This window comes from Garra rufa, chromosome 24 (genome assembly GCF_049309525.1).
Source record: "Garra rufa chromosome 24, GarRuf1.0, whole genome shotgun sequence".
Lineage (NCBI taxonomy): Eukaryota > Metazoa > Chordata > Actinopteri > Cypriniformes > Cyprinidae > Garra > Garra rufa.
This window is the reverse complement of record NC_133384.1, coordinates 34,745,805-34,767,723: the sequence shown is the minus strand read 5'-3', so window position 1 is coordinate 34,767,723 and position 21,919 is coordinate 34,745,805. Positions and strand designations below refer to the sequence as shown.

The window sequence follows — 21,919 nt, the reverse complement described above, 5'->3', positions numbered from 1 at the left end:
TGGTTCCTGATGGTTTCATATCTGATTCTTAACATTAATTCTTACTTTTTTTGCAATTAACATGCATCTTTTCTCCTCCACCTGTTTTTTCTGACAATGCAGACGCAACAAGCGTTTTTCTGTCCGGTGGTCATGCCTTAACTTTGCAAATTGCAGTATTGCATTAGTATTGCATCCTTCTCATGGGCATTTAATAGTTTTTGACTTTTCAGTCAGAGGTAAATCTTTTTTTTGGCTCATTTTATCTGTAAAAGAAAATGTGCCTAATAATTCTGCACACCTGAAAATAAGGAGTTTTTCACTTCCAGCCTTCATGGACAATTATATATCAATTATAAATAATTAAATACAAAATGAATAGTAGTTATTAAGATTGATGTGGTTTGGAATTATTCAAATGTGCTTGGGAAAAAAATATGACAAGAATATCAACTTGCCTAATAATTCTGCACTCCCTGTATATTTATATACTGATAAATGAGAGACAACCTCTCTCTCTATATATAGTAATGCTTTTATGGGTAAGTTGTATTATTGGGTTTAAAATGGATGTTTTTTGTGTAAAGCAAGGATGCTGCCATACAGAGATTGTAGAAAATCTCTGATACAGTGTGCTACAAATAACCTTAGTCACTTTCAAGGATGTCATTGACAATTTTCCATAATATTTTTACATGAATCGATCAGTAAAATATTTTTATATTCAATATATATATATATATATTTATTTATTTATTTATTTATATATATTTATATATATTGAATGTAAAAATATTTATTTTGTATTTATTTATTTATAATATATATAAAATTATGTATATATATATTTACATAATTTTATATATATATTATAAATAAATAAATACACAAATAAATAAAATTAAATAAACACACAGATATTCAATATTAACAAAAAAACATTTATTGTGAATATATTATTTAAAAAATTTTTTAGAAAACAATTTGATATTTAACGACAAAACAGAAAATAAAAATTTTAAACTGAATTTTGATATTAAATTTAATATTTTGCATAAATATTTAAGTTTAAATGTATTAAAATTTTTATATAAATATTTACTATTAAAAAAAGTAAAAACTTTTAAACTGTATACAAATAATAAACACAAATAAAACTGTATACTAATATTACTTCAGTTTATAAATAGCATTAATACAACGGCATATATTGTATTAATTCAATTTATTATTTGGCATAAATAAAAACGACTTAACATTTTGAAAGACATTAACCGTATATTAATATAGATAAATAAAATTAAATAAACACAGATATTCAATATTAACAAAAAGAAACATTTATTATGACTGTATTATTTTAGACAATTTCCTCTGCCAAATGTACATAGGACTGACTATTAATTTAATTTATTGATTGGCATAAATAAAAATGATTTAATATTGAAAAAAATAGGTTGAACTACTTTAAGCTGTATACTGATATTAATTAGCATAAATTAAATCATATGCTTAATTCAATTTATTACATGGCATAAATAAAACTTATTTAACATTTTGAAGGACATTAACAGTTTATTGATATCAATTCAATTTACCAATTTGCATAAATAATTTAATATTTAAAGATAAAACAGAAAACTAATTTAACTGTATTTTGATATTAATTCAATTTATTAATTTGCATAACTATTTAAAATTAAATAAATATTTACAATAAAAAAATACTTTTAAACTGTATACTGATATTAACCGACATAAATAATACTGTACACTAATATTAATTCAGTTTATAAATGGCATTAATAAAACAACATATATTGTATTAATTAAATTTCTTATTTGCATAAATATTTAAATTAAATAAATACTATAAAAAAGTGAATTACTGTTAAACTGTATACTGATATTAACCAACATAAATAAAACTGTATGCTAAAATTAATTCAGTTTATAAATTGCATTAATACAACGGCATATATTGTATTCATTAAATTTATTAATTTGCATAAATATTTACATTTTAATTAAATAAATTAAATATTTACTATAAAAAAGATAATTACTTTTAAACTGTATACTGATATTAACCAACATAAATAAAACTGTATGCTAATAATAATTCAGTTTATAAATGGCATTAATAAAACAGCATATTTTTTTAAATTCAATTTATTATTTGCATACATATTTACTATAAAAAATAATTACTTTTAAACTGTATACTGATAGTAACCAACACAAATAAAACCATATACTAATATTAATTCGGTTTATAAATGGCATTAATAAAACAGCACATATTGTATTCATTCAATGTATTATTTGGCATAAATAAAAACTATTTAACATTTTGAAGGACATTAGCCATATATTGATATAGATAAATCAAATTAAATAAACGCACACACACATATTCAATTATTAACAAAAAGAAACATTTATTGTGATTGTATCATTTTAGAAAATTTCCTCTGCCAAATGTACATACTGTAAAACTGATCATCAAATTCAAAGGTGAAAGACTAAATCAATAATCAATTACATTAAAAACCCTATGAGGAACCAGTGAAAATGCAAAACTGCGAAGAATAAAAATAAAAGACCCTTCAAGGTTGAACACAATGGAACATATTGCAATTCTACACCTCTACTCTGACAAAAATAGCAATCAACATTATACCTTGCCTTCTTGACCCTTTATTTCCTGTGTGGGACTTTCTGCTCTACGTGCGTCTAAAAAATACTGAGCTGACTGTTTGACTGCTCCTTAAAATTCAGTGTTTATGAGCACTGCCAGACCTAGAACGACAATTAAGTGACAGAACACTCTGATATTTAATCAACAGGCTGTTAAGATCAATAAACAACTGAGAACGGAAATTAAAATTGCATGAAGAGTGAACTTTAAGTCATGTTTTTTTGCTCCGTCTTACCGTAACAGCACACTAGTTCTACACACTGAAATGCGTCTGTGGTCAGATGCTCTTTACTGCACACAGACGCTGATCTGACGACCCTGAGAACAACTGATAATACTGTGCAGATGCATAAAAGACAATCTGTAAATACATAAAACAAACAAGACACGTATGGCAAGTAACTGCAGTCATAATGATTTTGGAACATTTGATAAACACTAGAGATCAAACATCTCAACATTGCATAATCAGAGTGATTTTGATAAAACTGTGAGCCTGCTTTCATCTTTAGTAAAAACACATTCATCTTCATACAACAAACAAACACTCAAATGCTCATGATCCTGCATAAATTCATTCACACTCACATGCACGCGCTCACACACACACACACACACACACACACACACATTAGAGATCGAGTGGTGTCTCGGCCTGTTCGCTCAGCTGCATGGAGAGGTAGTCTGCAGGACGCCTGACAAAAGATCACATACACGTAATGAGTTGAAATGTATTTTAACTAGGGCTGTCAATCGATTACATTTTTTAATCGCGATTAATCGCATGGTTGCCATGAGTTAACTCGCGATTAATCAGTTTTAATTTTTATTGATGTCAATTAATAATTTAAATTCATATCAGTATCCAGTTAATTCCAATGAATAAATGTTTGTATCAAAATACAGTAAATAGTAGTTACCATTTCTGTATATTTTAAAATATTAATATTTAAAGTAATGATGTTTGTTTGTGCAAATTGATTAATTAAATTAATATCAAAAAATTGTCAATCAACCTTTAAAAAAAATGTTAAATATTTTTTACGTATACCAGTCAATTTATTGAATAGATATCAATATAAAGCAGTTGAACTTATTTTATTTTTAAATATTAAATAAATGTAGTGCCAACACATTGGATTAAAAAAACTATTTAAATTATTTTGATATTAATCAAATGTTGTATATTAAAATTAAATTATAAAAAGTTTACCCTTACTTTACTTTTCAACAGTACATTGATTTAATGTATTAAATGAAATAAAACTTTTAACTATTTTGATATTAATTCAATGTTTTAAAATTAAATACAACAAAATAAAATAAAAAAAGTTCCTACTTTTAACCCTTTAACTGTCACTCCCTATTTTAAACATTGACGTGAAAATGCATCTAAAGTTAAATTTTATTAACTCATGAACGAAATTTTGTAATATGATTTTGATGTACAATTTACATTGTAATGCAATGTCTGATTTTAAAATGGTTTTCAAAGGATGAATTGAGATTTTACGTTTTCAATTGATATATAATTTCTTATGATTTCTAAAGTGTGATAGAGAAAAAGGCAACGAAGAAAGTCTTTTTGTGAAAAGGGTAATTCAGAAAAAAATACAAAAAACCATTTATTTTTATATCAATTAAAATTTATATTTAAATTATTATAATTTTTTTTAAAGTGTACCTTTTAAATAGACATTGATTCAATTTATAAAAAAAAAAAAAAAAAAAACGACTTAAAAATTGTATCTTGATATTAAATTATTTATCAAATGACAATGTAATTTATTAGATGTATTTTTTAAATGAATCAACTGATAGCTGTAACCTTGGGGCATCAAATTAATTTATGTCAATTAATAAATTGAATTAATATCAGTATAGAGTTCAACTGTATACTAATATGAATTGTATTTTTTAATTGCCATAAATACAAATGACTTAATATTTAGAAAAAAATTGAAATAGCTTAAATATTTTTAAACTATTTTGATATTACTTAAATTTAACATTTTAAAATACAACTGAAAAAGTATACCTACTTTTAAATAGTACATTGATTCAATTTATTAAACACAATTTAAAAATATTAATATTTTGATATTAAATTATTTATTAAATGTCAATGTAATTTATTAGATGTATTTTTTAAGAATCAACTGATAGCTGTAACATTGAGGCATCAAATTAATTTATGTCAATTAATAAATTGAATTAATATCAGTACAGAGTTCAACTGCATACTGATGTGAATTAAATTTTTTAATTGGCATAAATATAAATTGCTTAATATTAAAAAATGCTGAACTAAAATGCTGAATAAAATAAAATATGTTTTTAAACCAACTTTTTAACAGTACATTTATTAAATAAATTAAAAATACTTAAAAACTGTATCTAGATATTAAATTATTACACAGCACATAATGTAATTTATATATTTAACTGATAGCCCTAACCCTCAATGAAACACCGCAAAGACTTTCATGCAAAACACACACAAACTGATCTGTCCTCACCGTTTTCTGTACAAGTAGACAAACAGTGCAGCACCCAGCGCGAACAGCAGGAGCGCCGCGAGCACAAGCCCGACCTGCAGCGCGACCGGCGACCCCGCTGCACACACAAACACACGGTTACTTCTTTCACACCAAAATATATCTCCTTAAGAGCATAACATAATATTAACATGCGAGTCCTGTACCTCCATGAACCTGTCGCTCCTGTTCAGCTGAACACAACAGCTTGTTGTTGTTCAGTACCTCAGTGATGCGCTCCCTCTGTTGGTCAGAAACAGCAAGAACAGACCCCTGTGCGTACAACCGATCCGCCTCACAGGACACATTCACACCTCACATGGAGGAAAGACAAGAAATACCCGTCATTATCAGATCATTTCATTTTAACATCATTAATGTGTGTTTTAAAATGCCTTACCTTTAACATGTAAGCCACAGATCCCACAGTCACACAACTGCTCTAAGAAAAAAGCAAATTCCTCCTGGCCACAATCTGAAACAGAGAAGCATTTGAGATTTTATTTAGAAAAATACATTTTAGTTGCATCTTACATCAAGTGCCAATTGAAAGAGAACAAGGCAGAATATGAGATCATTTTAAAGGATAACTATTGCCAAAATGCAACCTGGGCTGGTTTTTTACTGTAAACGAGACAAACTTATATCTAAAAGCATAATTACGACAAACGAGCCGCTTTTGAGATTGACCGTGATTTCGTTTTGTGGTCAATGGCCGGTGAATGGGAGTACTAGGGGCATAACTTTGAGCACATCAAAATCGATATTTTTCCAACACTAAGAAGGCTCGACACACCATGAAACTTTGCTCGAAGTATCGCCTGGGTCTCTACACATGAACTCCAGCATTGAGAACATTGTTTGTGTACACAGAGTTTACTAAAAGTTTTTGAACAACTCACTTTCACTGTTTGAGTTTCCGCTCGCGGCTGTCTTGCCAGTCAAGAGGTGTCGATCTCCGAGTGCGAGGATGGATAGCTCCTAAAGCATATTTCCATATAAATGCACGGCTAATTCGTTGTTTTGTCGCAAGTGAAAAACAATATTAAACTTCTAGTTGTAAAAAGAGCCTCATATAAGCCTAATATTTCGTCCTATGGAGTCCATTCTTGCAAGACGGCTGCGAGCGGAAACTCGAATAGTGTGAGTAAGTTGTTCAAAAACTTTCTTTTTAATAAACTCTGTGTACACAAATAATGTTCTCAATGCTGGAGTTCATGTGTGGAGACCCAGGCGATACTTCCAGCAAAGTTTCATGGTGTGTCGAGCCTTCTTAGTGTTGCAAAAATATCGATTTTGATGCGCTCAAATGTATGCCCCTAGTACTCCCATTCACCGGCCATTGACCACAAAACGAAATCACGGTCAATCTCAAAAACGGCTCGTTTGTCGTAATTATGCTTTTAGATATAAGTTTGTCTCGTTTACAGTAAAAAAAAAACAGCCCAGGTTGCATTTTGGGAACAGTTATCCTTTAAGGTTGATTTTATGATCAAAACTGCTTTTTCATTTTTTTTTATCGTTTCTTATACTCACCAAAGCTGCATTTATTTAAACAAAAATGAAGTAAAAATTGCAAAATATTCTTACAATTCCAAACAACTGATTTCTATTTGAATGTGTTTTAAAATGTAATTTATTTCTGTGACGCAAAGCTGAATTTTTAGCATCATTACTCCAGTCTTCAGTGTCACGTGATCCGTCAGAAATCATTTAATATTCTTTATTATCAATGTTACTGAACCAAAACCTTTGAATTGAAGTGTATATTGACTATTTTCATTTATATGTGACATTTCAATGACTTTGTAAGATTATTTTTGATTAATATGATGGCACAGAAATCATCATTTGAAATGTTTCCACATCGTTCAAGACTGTGGGAACCCTGTCATTACACACCCAGTAAAAAGACAACCTGAAGGGCAACATCCTTCACTCAAGTCACTCAAAAACAAACACTGAACCTCTACCAGGAGTCATCAGTCATTCCAGAAGGTTTAATTCCCTGGGTGTGTTTCTCAAGTTTGTGCATGTATAGTGGGTTTCCCATACACAGAATTCTCAAACCGTTACGTAACAAATGAATTGACACAAACTAGATGTGTTTGGCTGGCATGAGAAAAAAACTTTCAACAACCTTTCCCACACACATTGTAATCAAGTAGGGATGTAACGATGAAGTCCACAATACGAAATGTATTGTGATATAACATTGACAGGCACCTGTCAAGTTTGAGATTTTGGTGTTTCATAAAGTGTTTTTTTCAGACTAGTGGAAAGAAAACACCCAAAAGACACTGATAAGTGTTTCCTTTATAGCACTTTATCTATTTGTGTCAATAGATTTCAATTATAATCCATATTTTTTAAGGCCGTTTTCTTAAAATGAGTTTTCTCTCTTACACTGAGCCATAAATCTCCACTTCAGTAACACTTACACACACCAAACTTTACATTTTGATTCCTGTCTATATTCTGAAGGTTTTTACAGAGGGATTTGTTCATGTATAATTTGCTTGATTTTATACAACATTTCATTTAGCCCAAAAATGGCAAAAAAAAAAAAAAAAAAAAAAAAAAATTTTAAATGTTTTCGGTCTGTTCTTGTTTTCTGAATTATGAAGTGACAATACCCAAAATTCCCTCTGTCTATCAAAAATAAAAATACTAAATAAATCAAATACTGAAAAAATAAATTCAAATAAAATTTAATTAAAATCACAATAAAATTATAAATAATTAAATACTAAAAAAACTAAATAATAATAATTTGAATACTTTAAAAAGTAAAATAATAAAATAAATCAAACACTCAAAAAAAAAAAAAAATTATGAATTATGGAGTGACAATATGATACCCAAACTTCCCTCTGTAAGCATTTTGACATATGTCAAAAAAAGTTGATGAAAATATTTATTTATACAAATTAAAATAATAAAATTCACATCAAATAAAAAAAATAAATCCAAAATAAAATTAATCAAATACTCAAAAAATAAAATTAATAAAAATAATAAAAATAAAATAAGGTATTAAAAATAAAAATACTAAATAATTCAAATGCTCAAAAAATGATTTCAAATAAAATGTAATTTAAATCACAATAAAATAATAACTAATTGAATACTAAAAATAAAATTATTTAAATACTCAAAGTAAAATAATAAAATAAATCAAACACTCAAAAAATACATAAATAAATAAAACCAATATAAAATAACAAAAAAAAGTGTTTTTCTGAATTATGGAGTGACAATATGATACCCAAAATTCCCTCTGTAAAAACATTTGACTCTGATATGTCAAAAAAAAGGTAACAATTTTGACACTGACTTCATCCAGTGTTTAGATTTTTGTACTAGAAATCTATGCAAATTAGTGCATATTTCATTAAATAATGCCTCACTTGCATATTTAAACCTAACATTTAAAAAAACTTGTAATACAAAAAAATGTTTGCAATTATCAATGTAAACAATCAACTGGGTAAGTAAGATGATAACTATTAGTTAATGTTTTTTACTCTATTCACCTGCAGTGTCTCGCCTTAATCAGCAGAAAAACTGCAGCAAAGATTTGAAAGTTCTTCATTCTTTTGTAAAAAAAAAAAACCCCGGACATGATGGAAAGTTTTTTTGATCATTTTAAACTCAACATCATCAAATGAAGTACATTAAAGCTTTTTTGCAACTCAGCAGAATTTTTTTTCCAACATGCAGGACTGTTGTTTTCCGCTGTGTAAAGGTTTTCCAAAATAATTTTGCTCTACACAGAAAAAAACTGCATCAAACCGCATTTGGAATGACTTAAAAATGCCAATATTCGTCAATTATTCCTTTAAAAATTGCTTACCTCCTGATCCGCTCTGCCAGTGATCATTGTTTGGCTGCAGGCACAGATCCACGGAGCTGGAGAAGGCGGGACTCGGGCAGCGGTTCGACAGGCGTGGAGTCGGCTGGGATGCGATCCAGAGAATGGGCCCGTCCGATGCACATCGAGATAAGGAATTCGGACTAATCACAAAAACACAGACATGCAGTTATGTGCATGGAGACAGCAGGTGCGGAGTGCAAAACTGCTGATGCCAGAAACAACACCACACTGGAATCACATTCAAAAAGCTCCCCAACAAACCTGAAGAGTGTGTAGACGAAGGGCGTCATGTCGTGCTGGACGACTCTCCGTAACTTTGGGTCATCGGAAAAAACTAGCCAGTCCAGATGATGTGAGTCACTTCCACAAGAACCTGATCCTGACGCCTCAAAACACAACAGGACTGCACCCAAATGACCCAGCGTTGGCAAACTCTGATCTGCACAAACACAAAGATGAGCAAATTTATTTGCCATTTAAATTAAATCACTGGTTGCCCATGGAGAACATAAGAGCGAAGTAACAATACAATTAATTTTCTTTATAGAGAAATGTTATATATATTTAGAATTAGTTTCTTATATTATATTTTGAGGATGATTTATGCTTCAATTTTATAAAAAAAAAAAGTATATTTAAAAAAAAATTTGAACAGTAAAGAACAAGACACTAACACACTTAAAAAAAAATTATACAAAATAAATTGTAATAATAAAAAAAATAATAATAATCAAACAAAACAAAACAATTTCAAAATTAAAATAAAATAAAATACTCAAAAAAATAAAATGTAAAATAACAATAAAAATAAAATAACAAGAAAAGAAAGAAACAAAAATAAAATAAAAATAAATAAACCTAAAAAACAAATCAAATACTCCAAAAATGAAATTAAATAAAGAAAAATGAATATAAATAAATTTAAAATAAATAAATTTACTAAATATATTAATAAATAATTAAATACTAAAAAACAAAAACTCAAAGTAAAAAAAAATGAAAAATGAGAAATAACAATTAAAAGCAATATAAAATAACAAAAATAAAAATCTAAATAGCCAAAAATAAAAATAAAACTAAAATACAAAACATAAATACTACAAAAATAAATCAAATAAAGAAAAATGTATTCAAATAAATCAAAATTAAAATCACAATAAAAATCATAATCAAATAAACAAAAAAAGAATACATTTAAATCTAAATTAAATAACAAATAAATTAACATTAAAATACTAAAAACATAAATCAAATAATTCAAAAATGAAAATAAAGAAAGAAAAATGTATTTAAATATAATTAAATTAAAATCACAATATAAAAAAGAAAATTTAAATAAAACTTAAAAATACCAAATACTCCACAAATAAAATAACGAAGAATAAATGTAAATAAATTTTCTAAATAATCTAAATAAATAAATAAAAGACAAAAATAAAATCATAAAAAAATTTAATATGGAAACCCAATTACGTAATTATTTTACACTCCCAAACTACTGTATATCTGTATATCTGTACATAATCGATTATTTACTAATACACTGAAATAGTCTATATATTGTTTTTATACTTAAAAACAATCACCAACATAATTCAACACTCATTCAATTTTAACTACGTAATATGGTTGGTGACTTTGGTTGGTCTTTACTGAACAATTTTCAGAATGTCATTGGAGAAAAAACAATGGGGAAAAATAAGTTTTAGTGACCAAAGATGATCTTCAGCAGTCTATTTCTATTCTAATAAATCAAGCTGTGCCTCACAAAGACGACATTTCCAGATCAAACACACGCACCTGCGAGAGAATCATTGGCAACCAGATAGAGCCCGTCACTTCCTGTGCTGCCAGTGAGCGGGACGTGCAATTCTGTAGCGTCTTCCCCAAAAAACACCATAACAAGTCCATTCAATGAAGTCGATGGTGGGCCAGTCAGCTCCACAAATAAACTCTCCTGTGACTGGTTTACCGCGGAGGTCCTGCCCCACTCATTGATGACGAGACCCTTGGGAGGTGGAGGAATGGTGGGTTTAGGAGGACAGTTATTCTGCTTCCTTGGTGTGGGAGAAGAGACCTGTAAACACATGGAAGGTTAATATGACATACTTTGATGCACATAAAATCCTAAAAAAGCAGTATGTACAGCCATCCCATCATTATCGCAAAATAAACCCTCGTTTGGTTACTATCTTCATCATTTCCTGGTTGGAATGTCATACTATGCACTATTTTTGTGTAATATTAGGTATGCATTGGATATAAAGACAAACTACTATCAGCAAACTGTGGAAGACTGTATAAAACTTTACTGTCTGCGATATTTGACATTTTCAACTTAATTTATTACACAATTAAACTGAAAAACTGTAATCATTCAACTGGAATAAAAACAGCACTATTATTATTATTATTATTATTATTATTAATAATGTCTTATTATTAGATTGTGAAAAATTCTGAATTTTTACTAAACTGAAATAAATATATTACAATTATTATTATAATTATAATTATAATTATTATTATTACATAATTTTTCTTTATTAAAAAAATAGACTGCCAAAATGTGCAGCAAAATCACTTTATAGAGTTAAAAAAATAATTCACAATTTTAATAAAATAACAGGCAGTATAAAATAAAATAAAGATATGGAACACACCTTAGAGGAATTTTGAATTCTTAAATTCTACTAAAATAAAAATAATAAAATAAATAAATAAAATAAAACAATTGCAACTGGCAACATGAATTATACTAAAAATAAAATAAAATGTGCAACAGATCTTACAGAAATGAAACTGACAAAAGAGGAATTATGAATTCTACTAAAATAATATAAAATAAAATAAAAATGTACAACAGACTTCAGAGGAATTATGAATTCACAAATTCTGCTAAAATATATTTTTTTAATAAAATAAAAATGTACAACAGACCTCAGAGGAATTATGAATTCACATACAAAATAAAATTTCAACAGACCTTAGAGAAATTAGGAGTTGATGATTTATAAAATAAAATAAAAAATAAATAAATGTGCAACAGACCTCAAAGAAATGCAACAGACAGCAGAGGAATTATGAATTCTACTAAAATAAATAAAATAAAAATGTACAACAGACCTCGGAGGAATTATGAATTCACAAATAAAAAATTAAAAAAATAATAAAATAAAATTGCAACAGACCTTAGAGAAATTAAGAGTTGATGATTTATACTAAAAAATAAAATAAAAGCGCAACAGACCTCACAGAAATGCAACAGACAACAGAGGAATTAAGAATTCACGAATTCTAATAAAATAAAATAGCAACAGACCTCAGAGAAAGTAAGAGTTCTTGAATTATACTAAAAAAAAAAAAACAGACGTCACAGGAAAAACCTACTAAAATAAAATCAAATGCAACAGACCACTGAATTCTAATAAAACATTTTTGTAAAAGACCTCTGAGGAAGTGTGAATTCATGCTAAAATAAAATAAAGTGCAACAGAACTCAGCAGAATTGAGTTAATGAATTCTACTACAATAAAATAAAATAAATGAAGATCAAGCACCTTTTAATAAAATTTTGCATGAAGCTCACATAAACAGAAACACCAGATCTCACCCTGAAAGCATTGAGGTCGAGTCTCTCGGTTCCACATCGACTGAGGGTCTCATCCCCGGTTAGCGCACTGATGTCCTCCAGCAGAGGGAGCTGTCCTGGTGTCAGAGCGTCCGTTAGTTCGGAAACCTTTTTATCAGTCCCACGAGTGCGGTATACCACCGCATCCAGCAATCCCCTTTTAGGAATATTCTGACCTTCTTTAGAGGGCGGAGACTTGCTGCGATATAACACTATGGCGTCCGGCCCGTTCTGAATAGTGTTTGATGGGATTCTAATGTCAGGGCCGACCTTAGAACTACCAATCTGGAAGAACAGATTCAGAACAGTTGTAACATTATGTTGACCTGAATAAGATATTTCACATAAAAGACATTTACATATAGTCCACAAAAGAAAATAATAGTTGAATTTATAAAAACGACCCTGTTCAAAAGTTTACATCCCCTTGATTCTTAATACTGTGTTGTTACCTGAACGATCCACAGCTGTTTTTTTGTTTAGTGATAGTTGAGTTCCTTGTTTGTCCTGAACAGTTCAACTCTCGGCTGTTCTTTAGAAAAAACCTTCAGGTCCCATAAATTATTTGGTTTTACAGCATTTTTGTTTATTTGAACCCTTTCCAACAATGACTGTATGATTTTGAGATCCATCTTTTCACACTGAGGACAACTGAGGGACTCATATGCAACTATTACAGAAGGTTCAAACACTCACTGATGCTCCAGAAGGAAATGATGCATTAATCATTGAAGATCGGGGTAAATTTAACTTATTTTGTCTTCTGGGAATCATGTAACCATGTTCTGTAGCTTCTTAAGGGCAGTATTAAATGAAAGAAATATGATATTTAGGCAAAATAAGAAAAATCATTCTGTCATTTCATTCGGTTCAAAAGTTTTCACCCCAGCTCTTAATGCATTGTGTTTCCTTCTGGAGCATCAGTGAGTGTTTGAACTTTCTGTAATAGTCGCATATGAGTCCCTCAGTTGTCCTCAGTGTGAAAAGATGGATCTCAAAATCATACAGTCATTGTTGGAAAGGGTTCAAATACACAAAAATGCTGAAAAACCAAAGAATTTGTGGGACCTGAAGGATTTTAACTTTGATTTTTACCAAAAAAAAAAAAAAAAAAATCACAGCTGTAGATCATTCAGGTATTCAGGGGTCATTTCAACTATTATTTTCTCATGTAAACATCTTTTATGTGCAATATCTTATTCAGGTCAGTACTAAACAAACAGTAACTTGCATTTTGCATGATCCCTCCTATTTTGCTAAAATAATTAACATTTTGCAGATTCTGAAAGGGGGATGTAAACTTTTGACCTCAACTGTAAGACTGAAGTAATGATGCTTTGTAAATCACAGAAATTAGTTAAATTTTAAAACGTATTCAAATAGAGACCAGTTATTTGAAATTGCAATAATATTTCATAACATTACTGATTTTATGGTACTTTTTTTTTTAAATAAATGAAGCAAAAAAACCTTAAAAAAATAAAAATAAATAAATCACACCATTCCCAAACGTTTAAATGCTAGTGTACAAGAAGTGCCTTTTTTTTTTTTTTCAGCTGACACATACTGCCAACTATAATTCAAAAACATGACTCAAGTCTCACCAGGAAGTATCCGTCATTATCCGTGTAATATCCATTCAGCTCCAGCTCATAGTACACCATTCCTGTCTGTCCATTGATCATCACCAGCCAGATGAAATCCAGCGACATGCGAAAGCCAGACGGATGCCACAACTCTATAAACTCCTCATCCTCGGCTCCTCCTGGTGAGTCAGTGTTGATCTCATTAAGCAGGAAATCAACATCGCTATGAATCGGGGGCTGGATCCGTCCTGACATTGTGAAAGAGGCTGAAACGACAAGCCAGATGAAATTAAAAACATGAGATGATGCATAAAATGTGTCCTTAAAGTGACAGTTCACCAAAAAAATACAAATCTTGTCATCATTTATTCACCCAGAAGTTGTTCCAAACCTGTCTGAAGAATGTTAGAAACCAAACAGTTGACGGTACCCATTGACTTCCATATACTTTTTTCCCATACTATGGAAGTCAATGGGTACCGTCAACTTTTGGTTACCAACATTCTTTAAAATATCTTCTTTTGTGTTCAACAGCTGAAAGAAACTCACAAAGGTGAGTAAATGATGACAGAATTTAAATTTTTGGATGAACTATCCCTTTAAGTTTTGTTACATGAACCGGAATCAAGACGTACTCATATTAAGTGGGCAGGACTGAAACCAAACACAGTCGTTGTGTTTTCCGGGACTCCGTGGCCTTGCTACAAACAGTCCCGGATCTCTCGTCCATTCGGCAACACCACAGCGACTGACATGAAGACCTTCTGTGAGAAAACTAAAACATACAATTATGAATAAGCATATACTATAATACACAAATGCCACAATAAAGCATTCTGCATTGTATGGGACATTTTGATCACCTCTCTGTGAGTTTGAAGGCTTTTCTCCCTGGTATGAGTGTTTCTGTGAGGTTGTCACTGGGCATGTGTGTCAAACCACCGTAAACAAAGGCATCGATTGGCTGTTCGTGGCTGAGGGGGCCGTCCTTAGGGAAGTCAGATGTCGAGCCTTTATATAACGCCAATGCTGCACTTTGTGGCACTGAAAGAATAAATATTAAATAGCAAAATTATTTTAGAATATTTTATATTCGTATTTCACTACTATACCAAAAGATAAAAAGTACACAATAATTTGAAAAAAAGACATAAAAATCCAAATACTAAAAAAAAAATTAATAAAATGTCTAACACACAGAGGAATTATGAATTCTACTAAAATAAAATAAAATAAAATAAAACAAAATAAAATTCAATTCAATAAAACAAAATTAAATAAAAATAAAATGTGCAACAGACCACAGAGGAATTATAAATTCTACTAAAATAAATTATTTTTTAAATTAAATTAAATATAAATGTACAACAGACCTCAGGAATTATGAATGTAAAAAAACTACTAAAATAAAATAAAAAGCAACAGACCACAGAGGAATTATTAATTCTAATAAAAATAAATAAATTGCAACAGACCTCAGGAACAGGAATTATGAATTCTACTAAAATAAAAATACAATTAGAAAAAAATTAAAATGTGCAACGGACCTCAGATGAATTATGAATGTAAAAAACCTACTAATATAATTTTCAACAGACCTCAGAGGAATTATGAATTCTACAAAAAAATAAAAATATAATAATAATTAAATATGATTAAATTGTGCAACAGACCTTAGAGGAATTATGAATTAATTAATTCTACTAAAATAAAATACTAAATTAAATTAAATTAAAAATAAAATGTGCAACAGACCTCAGAGGAATTAAGAATTTATGAATTCTACTAAAATAAAATGAAATTAAATAAAAAATAAATAAAATGTACAACAGACCTCAGAGGAATTAAGAATTCATGAATTCTATACTAAATACTAAAACTAATAGAGAAATATTTGTAATTAATTAATTAAATTAAAAGAAAAATCACTTAAAACGTAAACTAACTTCAAAATGAAACCCCAAAATATATCTAATTCAAAAGCTAATTCAGAATATTAATAAATAAAGTGTTCTGCAATATCTAATCAACACTACCTGACAAACTCGCAGTATTCACAGGAATGGCAAATATTCCCGGCGTTTTAACAATGAACTCCAGACTCATACTGATAAGATCCGTGGAAACATCATAAAACACCAAGGAATATGATCCATTTGCCTCGCCGATGCTAAGTTCCACATGGCCCCGCTGGTCCGACCCAAGGTCGACTTCATTGATCCAGACTCCTGCGGGGGTCGGCGGCGGGCAGTGATTGACCCAAGCAGGGGTCGGTGGACCGGTGTAGAACGTCCACAGGTTTTCCGACTGCCAGCAGCGCTGAATGGACTCGTCCCCCTCCAGAGCCGCCTCATCCTCCACGTACGGGACCGAACCGGGAGTCAGAACGGACGCAAGGCCGTCTGCGCCATCTACGGATTTGCGTGAAGTGTATACTACAGCGTCCAGCAACCCCACTCCTGAAACACGCCCCCCCTCGGGAACCGGCACCCAGTTTGGGCCATAGAGAGCGATGGCGTCAGGCCCGTTCTGAACAGAGTTGGGTGGAAGAGAGATGGCAGGACGGGGAGTCAATTCGGAGGAGCCAACTATGAAGAAACCTCTCTGATCAGTGTGGTGTCCAGTCAGGTCGATGACCCGGTAGGCTAAGTCTCCTTTGCCGTTGTAGAACACAAGTGTGTATCCATCCAGAGAAGTAGGATTCGCACCTTCATAGTACAGCTCCACGAATTCCTGAGTGTCCAGTTTGGGATTGTCGCAGTTGACCTCGCTGATCATTAAGCACGAGTTCGTCTGTTTGAAAAGGCACACCAACGCCACACACAGCAAACTCAGCTCCACACGCATGGCTAGAAACTCTCAGCATACCATAATAAACAAGGACTGGTGAGAAATGGACCTGTGGGAGGAAAACAGAAGGTTCGTTTCAGATGAATGCAATCGGTTTCAAAACATATTAAGTTTCGTTTCCACAAAATCTGGACGTTGCCTTTCCAGAAGTTAAAATACTGCTAAACTCAAGAACTATCTATGAGCTGGAAGGTATCAAAATATCCAACACATCAAAACAACTGCAAGATATTTCACTCTCTGCATTCATTTGACACGACCCTAGGGATCATAACAAAGAACATACCTTTCCAAACCAGGGGTCAGTTACCACAAACATAGGCGTTGTGTTAAGACAGTGTCTTGAGAACTAGTCTGACCAGCAATTAGCAAAATGATGTAGTATATTCTTACCAGCTGTAAAGTGTGGTTCTAAGCAACTGGGCGGGTTTTCCTATGAAAAAATTTTTCAACTTTAGTCAACTTAAAGGGATAGTTCACCCAAAAAAGGAAATTCTATCGTCATCTACTTATCCCCAAGTTGTTATAAACATGTATGAATTTCATTTTCTGTTGAACACAAAAGATAATATATTTTGAAGAACGTTAGTGACCAAACAGTAGCCATTTAAGAGTAGCATATTCTTAGCAGCTTTAAAGTGTGGTTCTCAATGTTTGGGCTACTGTTGCCGTGTGTTGTTTTTTATGTCCGCAGTGTTGAAGCAACCCCAAATAACGTGATATTTATCCCCTGGAATGCGAATTGTACTAAGAGAACCCCACCAAAAAATTAGTGTTTTACCCCAGAACACGATTTGTACCAGAGGGGTCCCCCCAGAAACGCAATTGGGCTAGTTTCGGGTAGCAACTGGGCAGGTTTTGCAAGTAAAACCTGGCAACCCTGGATGTTCTTCAATTTTATACAACTTAAAGGGACAGTTCATCCCAGAAAGAAAATTCTGTTGTCATCTACTTATCCTCAACATACGAATTTCCTTTTCTGTTAAACACAAATGATGATGTTTTGAAGACTGCTGGTAACTAAACATTTGACGGTAGCCATTTAAGAGTAGCATACTCTTAGCAGCTGTAAAGTGTGGTTCTCAGTGTTGCCAAGTCTGTATTTCTTTCCCATGGAATTGGTCTACTTTAACACTGTTGCCGTGGGTTGTTTATCTTATCTGCAGGTTGAAGCGACCCCAATAATGTAATATTTAGCCTCTGGAATGTGAATTTTACCAGGGGACCCCCCCCCCCCAAAAAAAAAAAACAACAACATGTATTTTACCCCCCAGAATGCATTTTGAGTAACAACTGGGCAGGTTCTGCTTTGAAACCCTGGCAACCCTGGTGGTTCTTTAATTTTAGTCAACCTAAAGGGATAGATCACCTAAAAAAGAAAATTCTGTTGTCCTTTACTCAACCTTAAGTTGTTATAAACCTTTTATGAATGTCTTTTTCTGTTGAACACAAAAGATAATATATTTCGAAGAACATTAGTAACCAAACAGTTGATGGTAGCCATTTACTTCCACAGAGTGAAAGAAAAAAGTACTATGGAAGTCTATGGTTACCAAATAGAATTTCCATTTTTGAGTCAACTATCCCTTTAAGTGTTGACAACTAAACTACTGCACAAAAAATAATAATAATAATAATAATTCAAATCAAAATTAAAAAACTTAAACCAAATCTAAAATGATAACTAAAATTCTAAAAATAAAATCCAATTCTAAAAATTCTAAAAATATAATAGTGGCATTCTAAAATAATGTAATTCTAAAATAACACTGGTTTGGGATAGAGTACTTACACTATTTCATCTGTGAGTCTGGAAATCAACACTATCTCACAAAGAACCAGTATTCACATGTACAATCATATACTGTATATTAATTTTTTTACATAACTAAATGTTGGCTAAAGCACATAACTAAACTAAACATGACTACAAACTGAAATTATAAATAAATGTAATGTGTTGCTTTCATGAATGCACAATGAAGGCTGACACGGAACAGAAGAAATTATTGAATAAAGTTGTTATTTTTGTTTTCTTTGTGCACAAAAACTATTCTTGTAGCTTTACAACACCAAGTTAAACCACTGATGTCACATCGACTTTTTTAACAGTGTCTTACTACCTTTTTGGGTCTTGAACATGTCAGTTGCGTTGCTGTCTACACAGGGTCAGAAAGATCTCGGATTTAATTAAAAACATTATAATCTGTGTTCCGAAGATGAATGGTTTTACAGGTCTGGAAACAAAAGATAATTCAAAATATTAATAAATACTGTAATAGTATAAATAATACTAAAATAACACTGGTCTGCGAATGTAAGGATCTACACTTGCTGACAGTATTTACAGATACGGTGAAAATCCCAACCAGGCAGAAGTTTATAAATGGCAAACTTTTGGAGAGAAAACTATTAAATGTAGTACATTCTTAGTAGCTGAAGGAAGTGTGGTTCTTCAACATCGGTTAAGTGTGAACTATGGCACCCAAAAAAACAAGCACTTACGCAACAATGTGATGAAACATCAGCTGACACAGGCTCCTTTAATTTAGAAAATCCAGCCTCTGTCATAGTTATAAACGGCAACCAAAGCAGCATGTGCTCTGAACTTTTCAGAAAAGTTTTATTTCACCAGCATGAAGGGCAGGGACTGCAGAATAAATGCTGTATACTGACTATTACCATTGTAAATGAGTCATGAGATAGTATCCAAGTAGTTAGCAACAACAAACATTTGAGAAACTCTGTAAAGGGCAATTCGAGCTGGAAAGGGGAAATGTATAAAAAACATTTCTAAGTACCAAGAGTGTCCACACTGTTTTTCATCTGCCTTGGTTTTCTGAAGTATTTTTCTCATTGTGCTTTGAAAATAGTATTTTATTAACAATAAAACAACAAAAAGTGTGAACTTAACAGCTTTGATGAGGAAAAGAACTAAAACCCCATGCAAGATTGTGAATGACAACCAAATAAAAAAGGTATAAAGCTATTGATGTAAAGATGCTGATTTTATATAGAAATGATAGATTTCACACCTTATGCATGTTTTAAAATACATAAGTGTTCTTTTTCTGTGTTTTGCTTGTTGTGATTGCCAGATCGGTGGATATTTTTCCACAAAATCATGGATAATGTAGTTTTTCACCAGGAATTCCACTAATAACTTGATTATTTAATAAAATAAGTTGAAATAACACTGGCTGATGGCTTATTCCAGCATATTCCATCAACTAACAACCTTGTATCCTACAGTAGATCTGTTTTTAAAAGTTACTGTTAAAAATAAATTCCCCTGTAGAGAAAATAAAAAGGATTTTTTACTTCCAGACCTGCTATGGCAAAGAAGAACTAGAACTTAAACATATACCGGATTTTGTAGAAAACCATGCTACTTTTGATACTTCTTGCTGTAATATTTACACTGTGCACAGTATGCATTAAGTAATATACATTTTCAAATCATTTGTTGAGATTTGAGCCTACTTTTATATAGTATTTTCATGTGGCTTTCGTGTTCTCAGGTTACGCAACAACAAATATGCATACTAAATGTTTATATTTACATATTGCTTACTGTTTTTAAGTTAATGCATACTGCACAGCATGTAGTACGCTATTAAATCATCGCAAACATACATCGATTTCAATCTTGCCGTCATAACATGCATTTAAACGATTGTTTACAGATTCTTCTGGACACTATGCAGATGCACACAGCAACTTTTTGCCCACTCCAGTTTGTATAACATTTACAAACTGGAAAATCTAAAGAGAAAATTGACGTCCGAGTGAAACTGTAAAGCATTTAACATCAGATCTACACAGAAATCATTGTTTATTACTGAGAAAAAGCAATGCATTTACCCTACTTAAAAACGATCACAAAGGCACGGTCGATTTCGCAACAACACGAAGTTAAAACCCCAGCAGACTCGCTGCGAAAGCGACAAAGAAGAGAAAAGCGAAGAAAAGGAAAGCGCGTGTTGTGCGGTTTAATGGAGAAGCGTTGCTTACCGTGACGCCTGACGCCCGGTTGAACGGGTTTGAAAGTGTTTCGTGAAGTTTCAGTAAGTTTTGCTGAGCGGAGGAACCGATCTGATCCGGTCGGTCTCTTCCACGGGCGTGTGGGCGGTGAATCTGGATGAATTCACGCACATTCCCGGAGACATAAATCTTGCTTCCCAGAAAGATGCCTCTGTCCTTTGTGTGCACTGCTACACTGCTAACTTTTCCTACACTTATTGATTCACAGCGGATGCATCATACCCTTTTTTTAGTCTATTTTGACATTTAAGTCACACTTTCACAATTAAATTATTCAAACTGATATAAAATATCGAGTTTTTTTTTTTTTGAGACTGTTGTAAAAGTGTTTCCCAGCTATGAATTTAATTAAAACGGATTATTTTTAATATGTAAAGATTACATTAAAACTTTCCTGAAAAGTTGTCTTCATAATTTATTTTCGCTATATTTTAGATGACCTTGTACTATTTTAATCGTCATTATTAATTAAAAATATCAATATAAAATATTTTCACAAGTTAACATTAATAGTCTGGCTATAAATGTTAAATTATGAAAATATTTTATATTGATATTTTAATTAATAATTAAAAATCATGTTTTAAAAACTAAATAACAAGTAAAATAAATTAAATACGTAACGTTATTGTGATCTATATAATCAATGACATTATATAGATCAGTGTTTAAAAAATATTAATTTATATTGATATTTTTAATTAATAATGACGA

General features: G+C 31.1%; 1 protein-coding gene across 1 annotated transcript; it reads right to left on the bottom strand.

Annotated features, from left to right (window-relative positions):
* Positions 1 to 2,395: 2,395 nt before the first annotated feature.
* LOC141300811 (uncharacterized) lies at positions 2,396 to 21,340 on the bottom strand. The gene is made up of 13 exons (XM_073831106.1): positions 21,176 to 21,340; positions 16,348 to 17,210; positions 15,175 to 15,355; positions 14,947 to 15,086; positions 14,330 to 14,577; positions 12,708 to 13,010; positions 10,895 to 11,171; positions 9,356 to 9,533; positions 9,074 to 9,234; positions 5,618 to 5,692; positions 5,385 to 5,531; positions 5,200 to 5,296; positions 2,396 to 3,375 (listed from the first exon to the last, which is right to left on the bottom strand). The coding sequence occupies exons 2-13, from the start codon at positions 17,156 to 17,158 to the stop codon at positions 3,312 to 3,314; spliced, it is 2,682 nt and encodes an 893-aa protein (XP_073687207.1). The 5' UTR covers positions 17,159 to 17,210; positions 21,176 to 21,340; the 3' UTR covers positions 2,396 to 3,311.
* Between the last annotated feature and the right edge of the window lie 579 nt (positions 21,341 to 21,919).

Excerpts from the sequence above, each read along its gene's own strand:
- LOC141300811 (XM_073831106.1), bottom strand. The coding sequence starts at position 17,158 with ATGCGTGTGGAGCTGAGTTTGCTGTGTGTGGCGTTGGTGTGCCTTTTC. Across the intron at positions 13,011-14,329 it reads ATAATGACGGATACTTCCTG|ATTGGTAGTTCTAAGGTCGG; the intron begins GTGAGACTTGAG and ends CTGTTCTTCCAG. Across the intron at positions 11,172-12,707 it reads TCGACCTCAATGCTTTCAGG|GTCTCTTCTCCCACACCAAG; the intron begins GTGAGATCTGGT and ends ATGTGTTTACAG.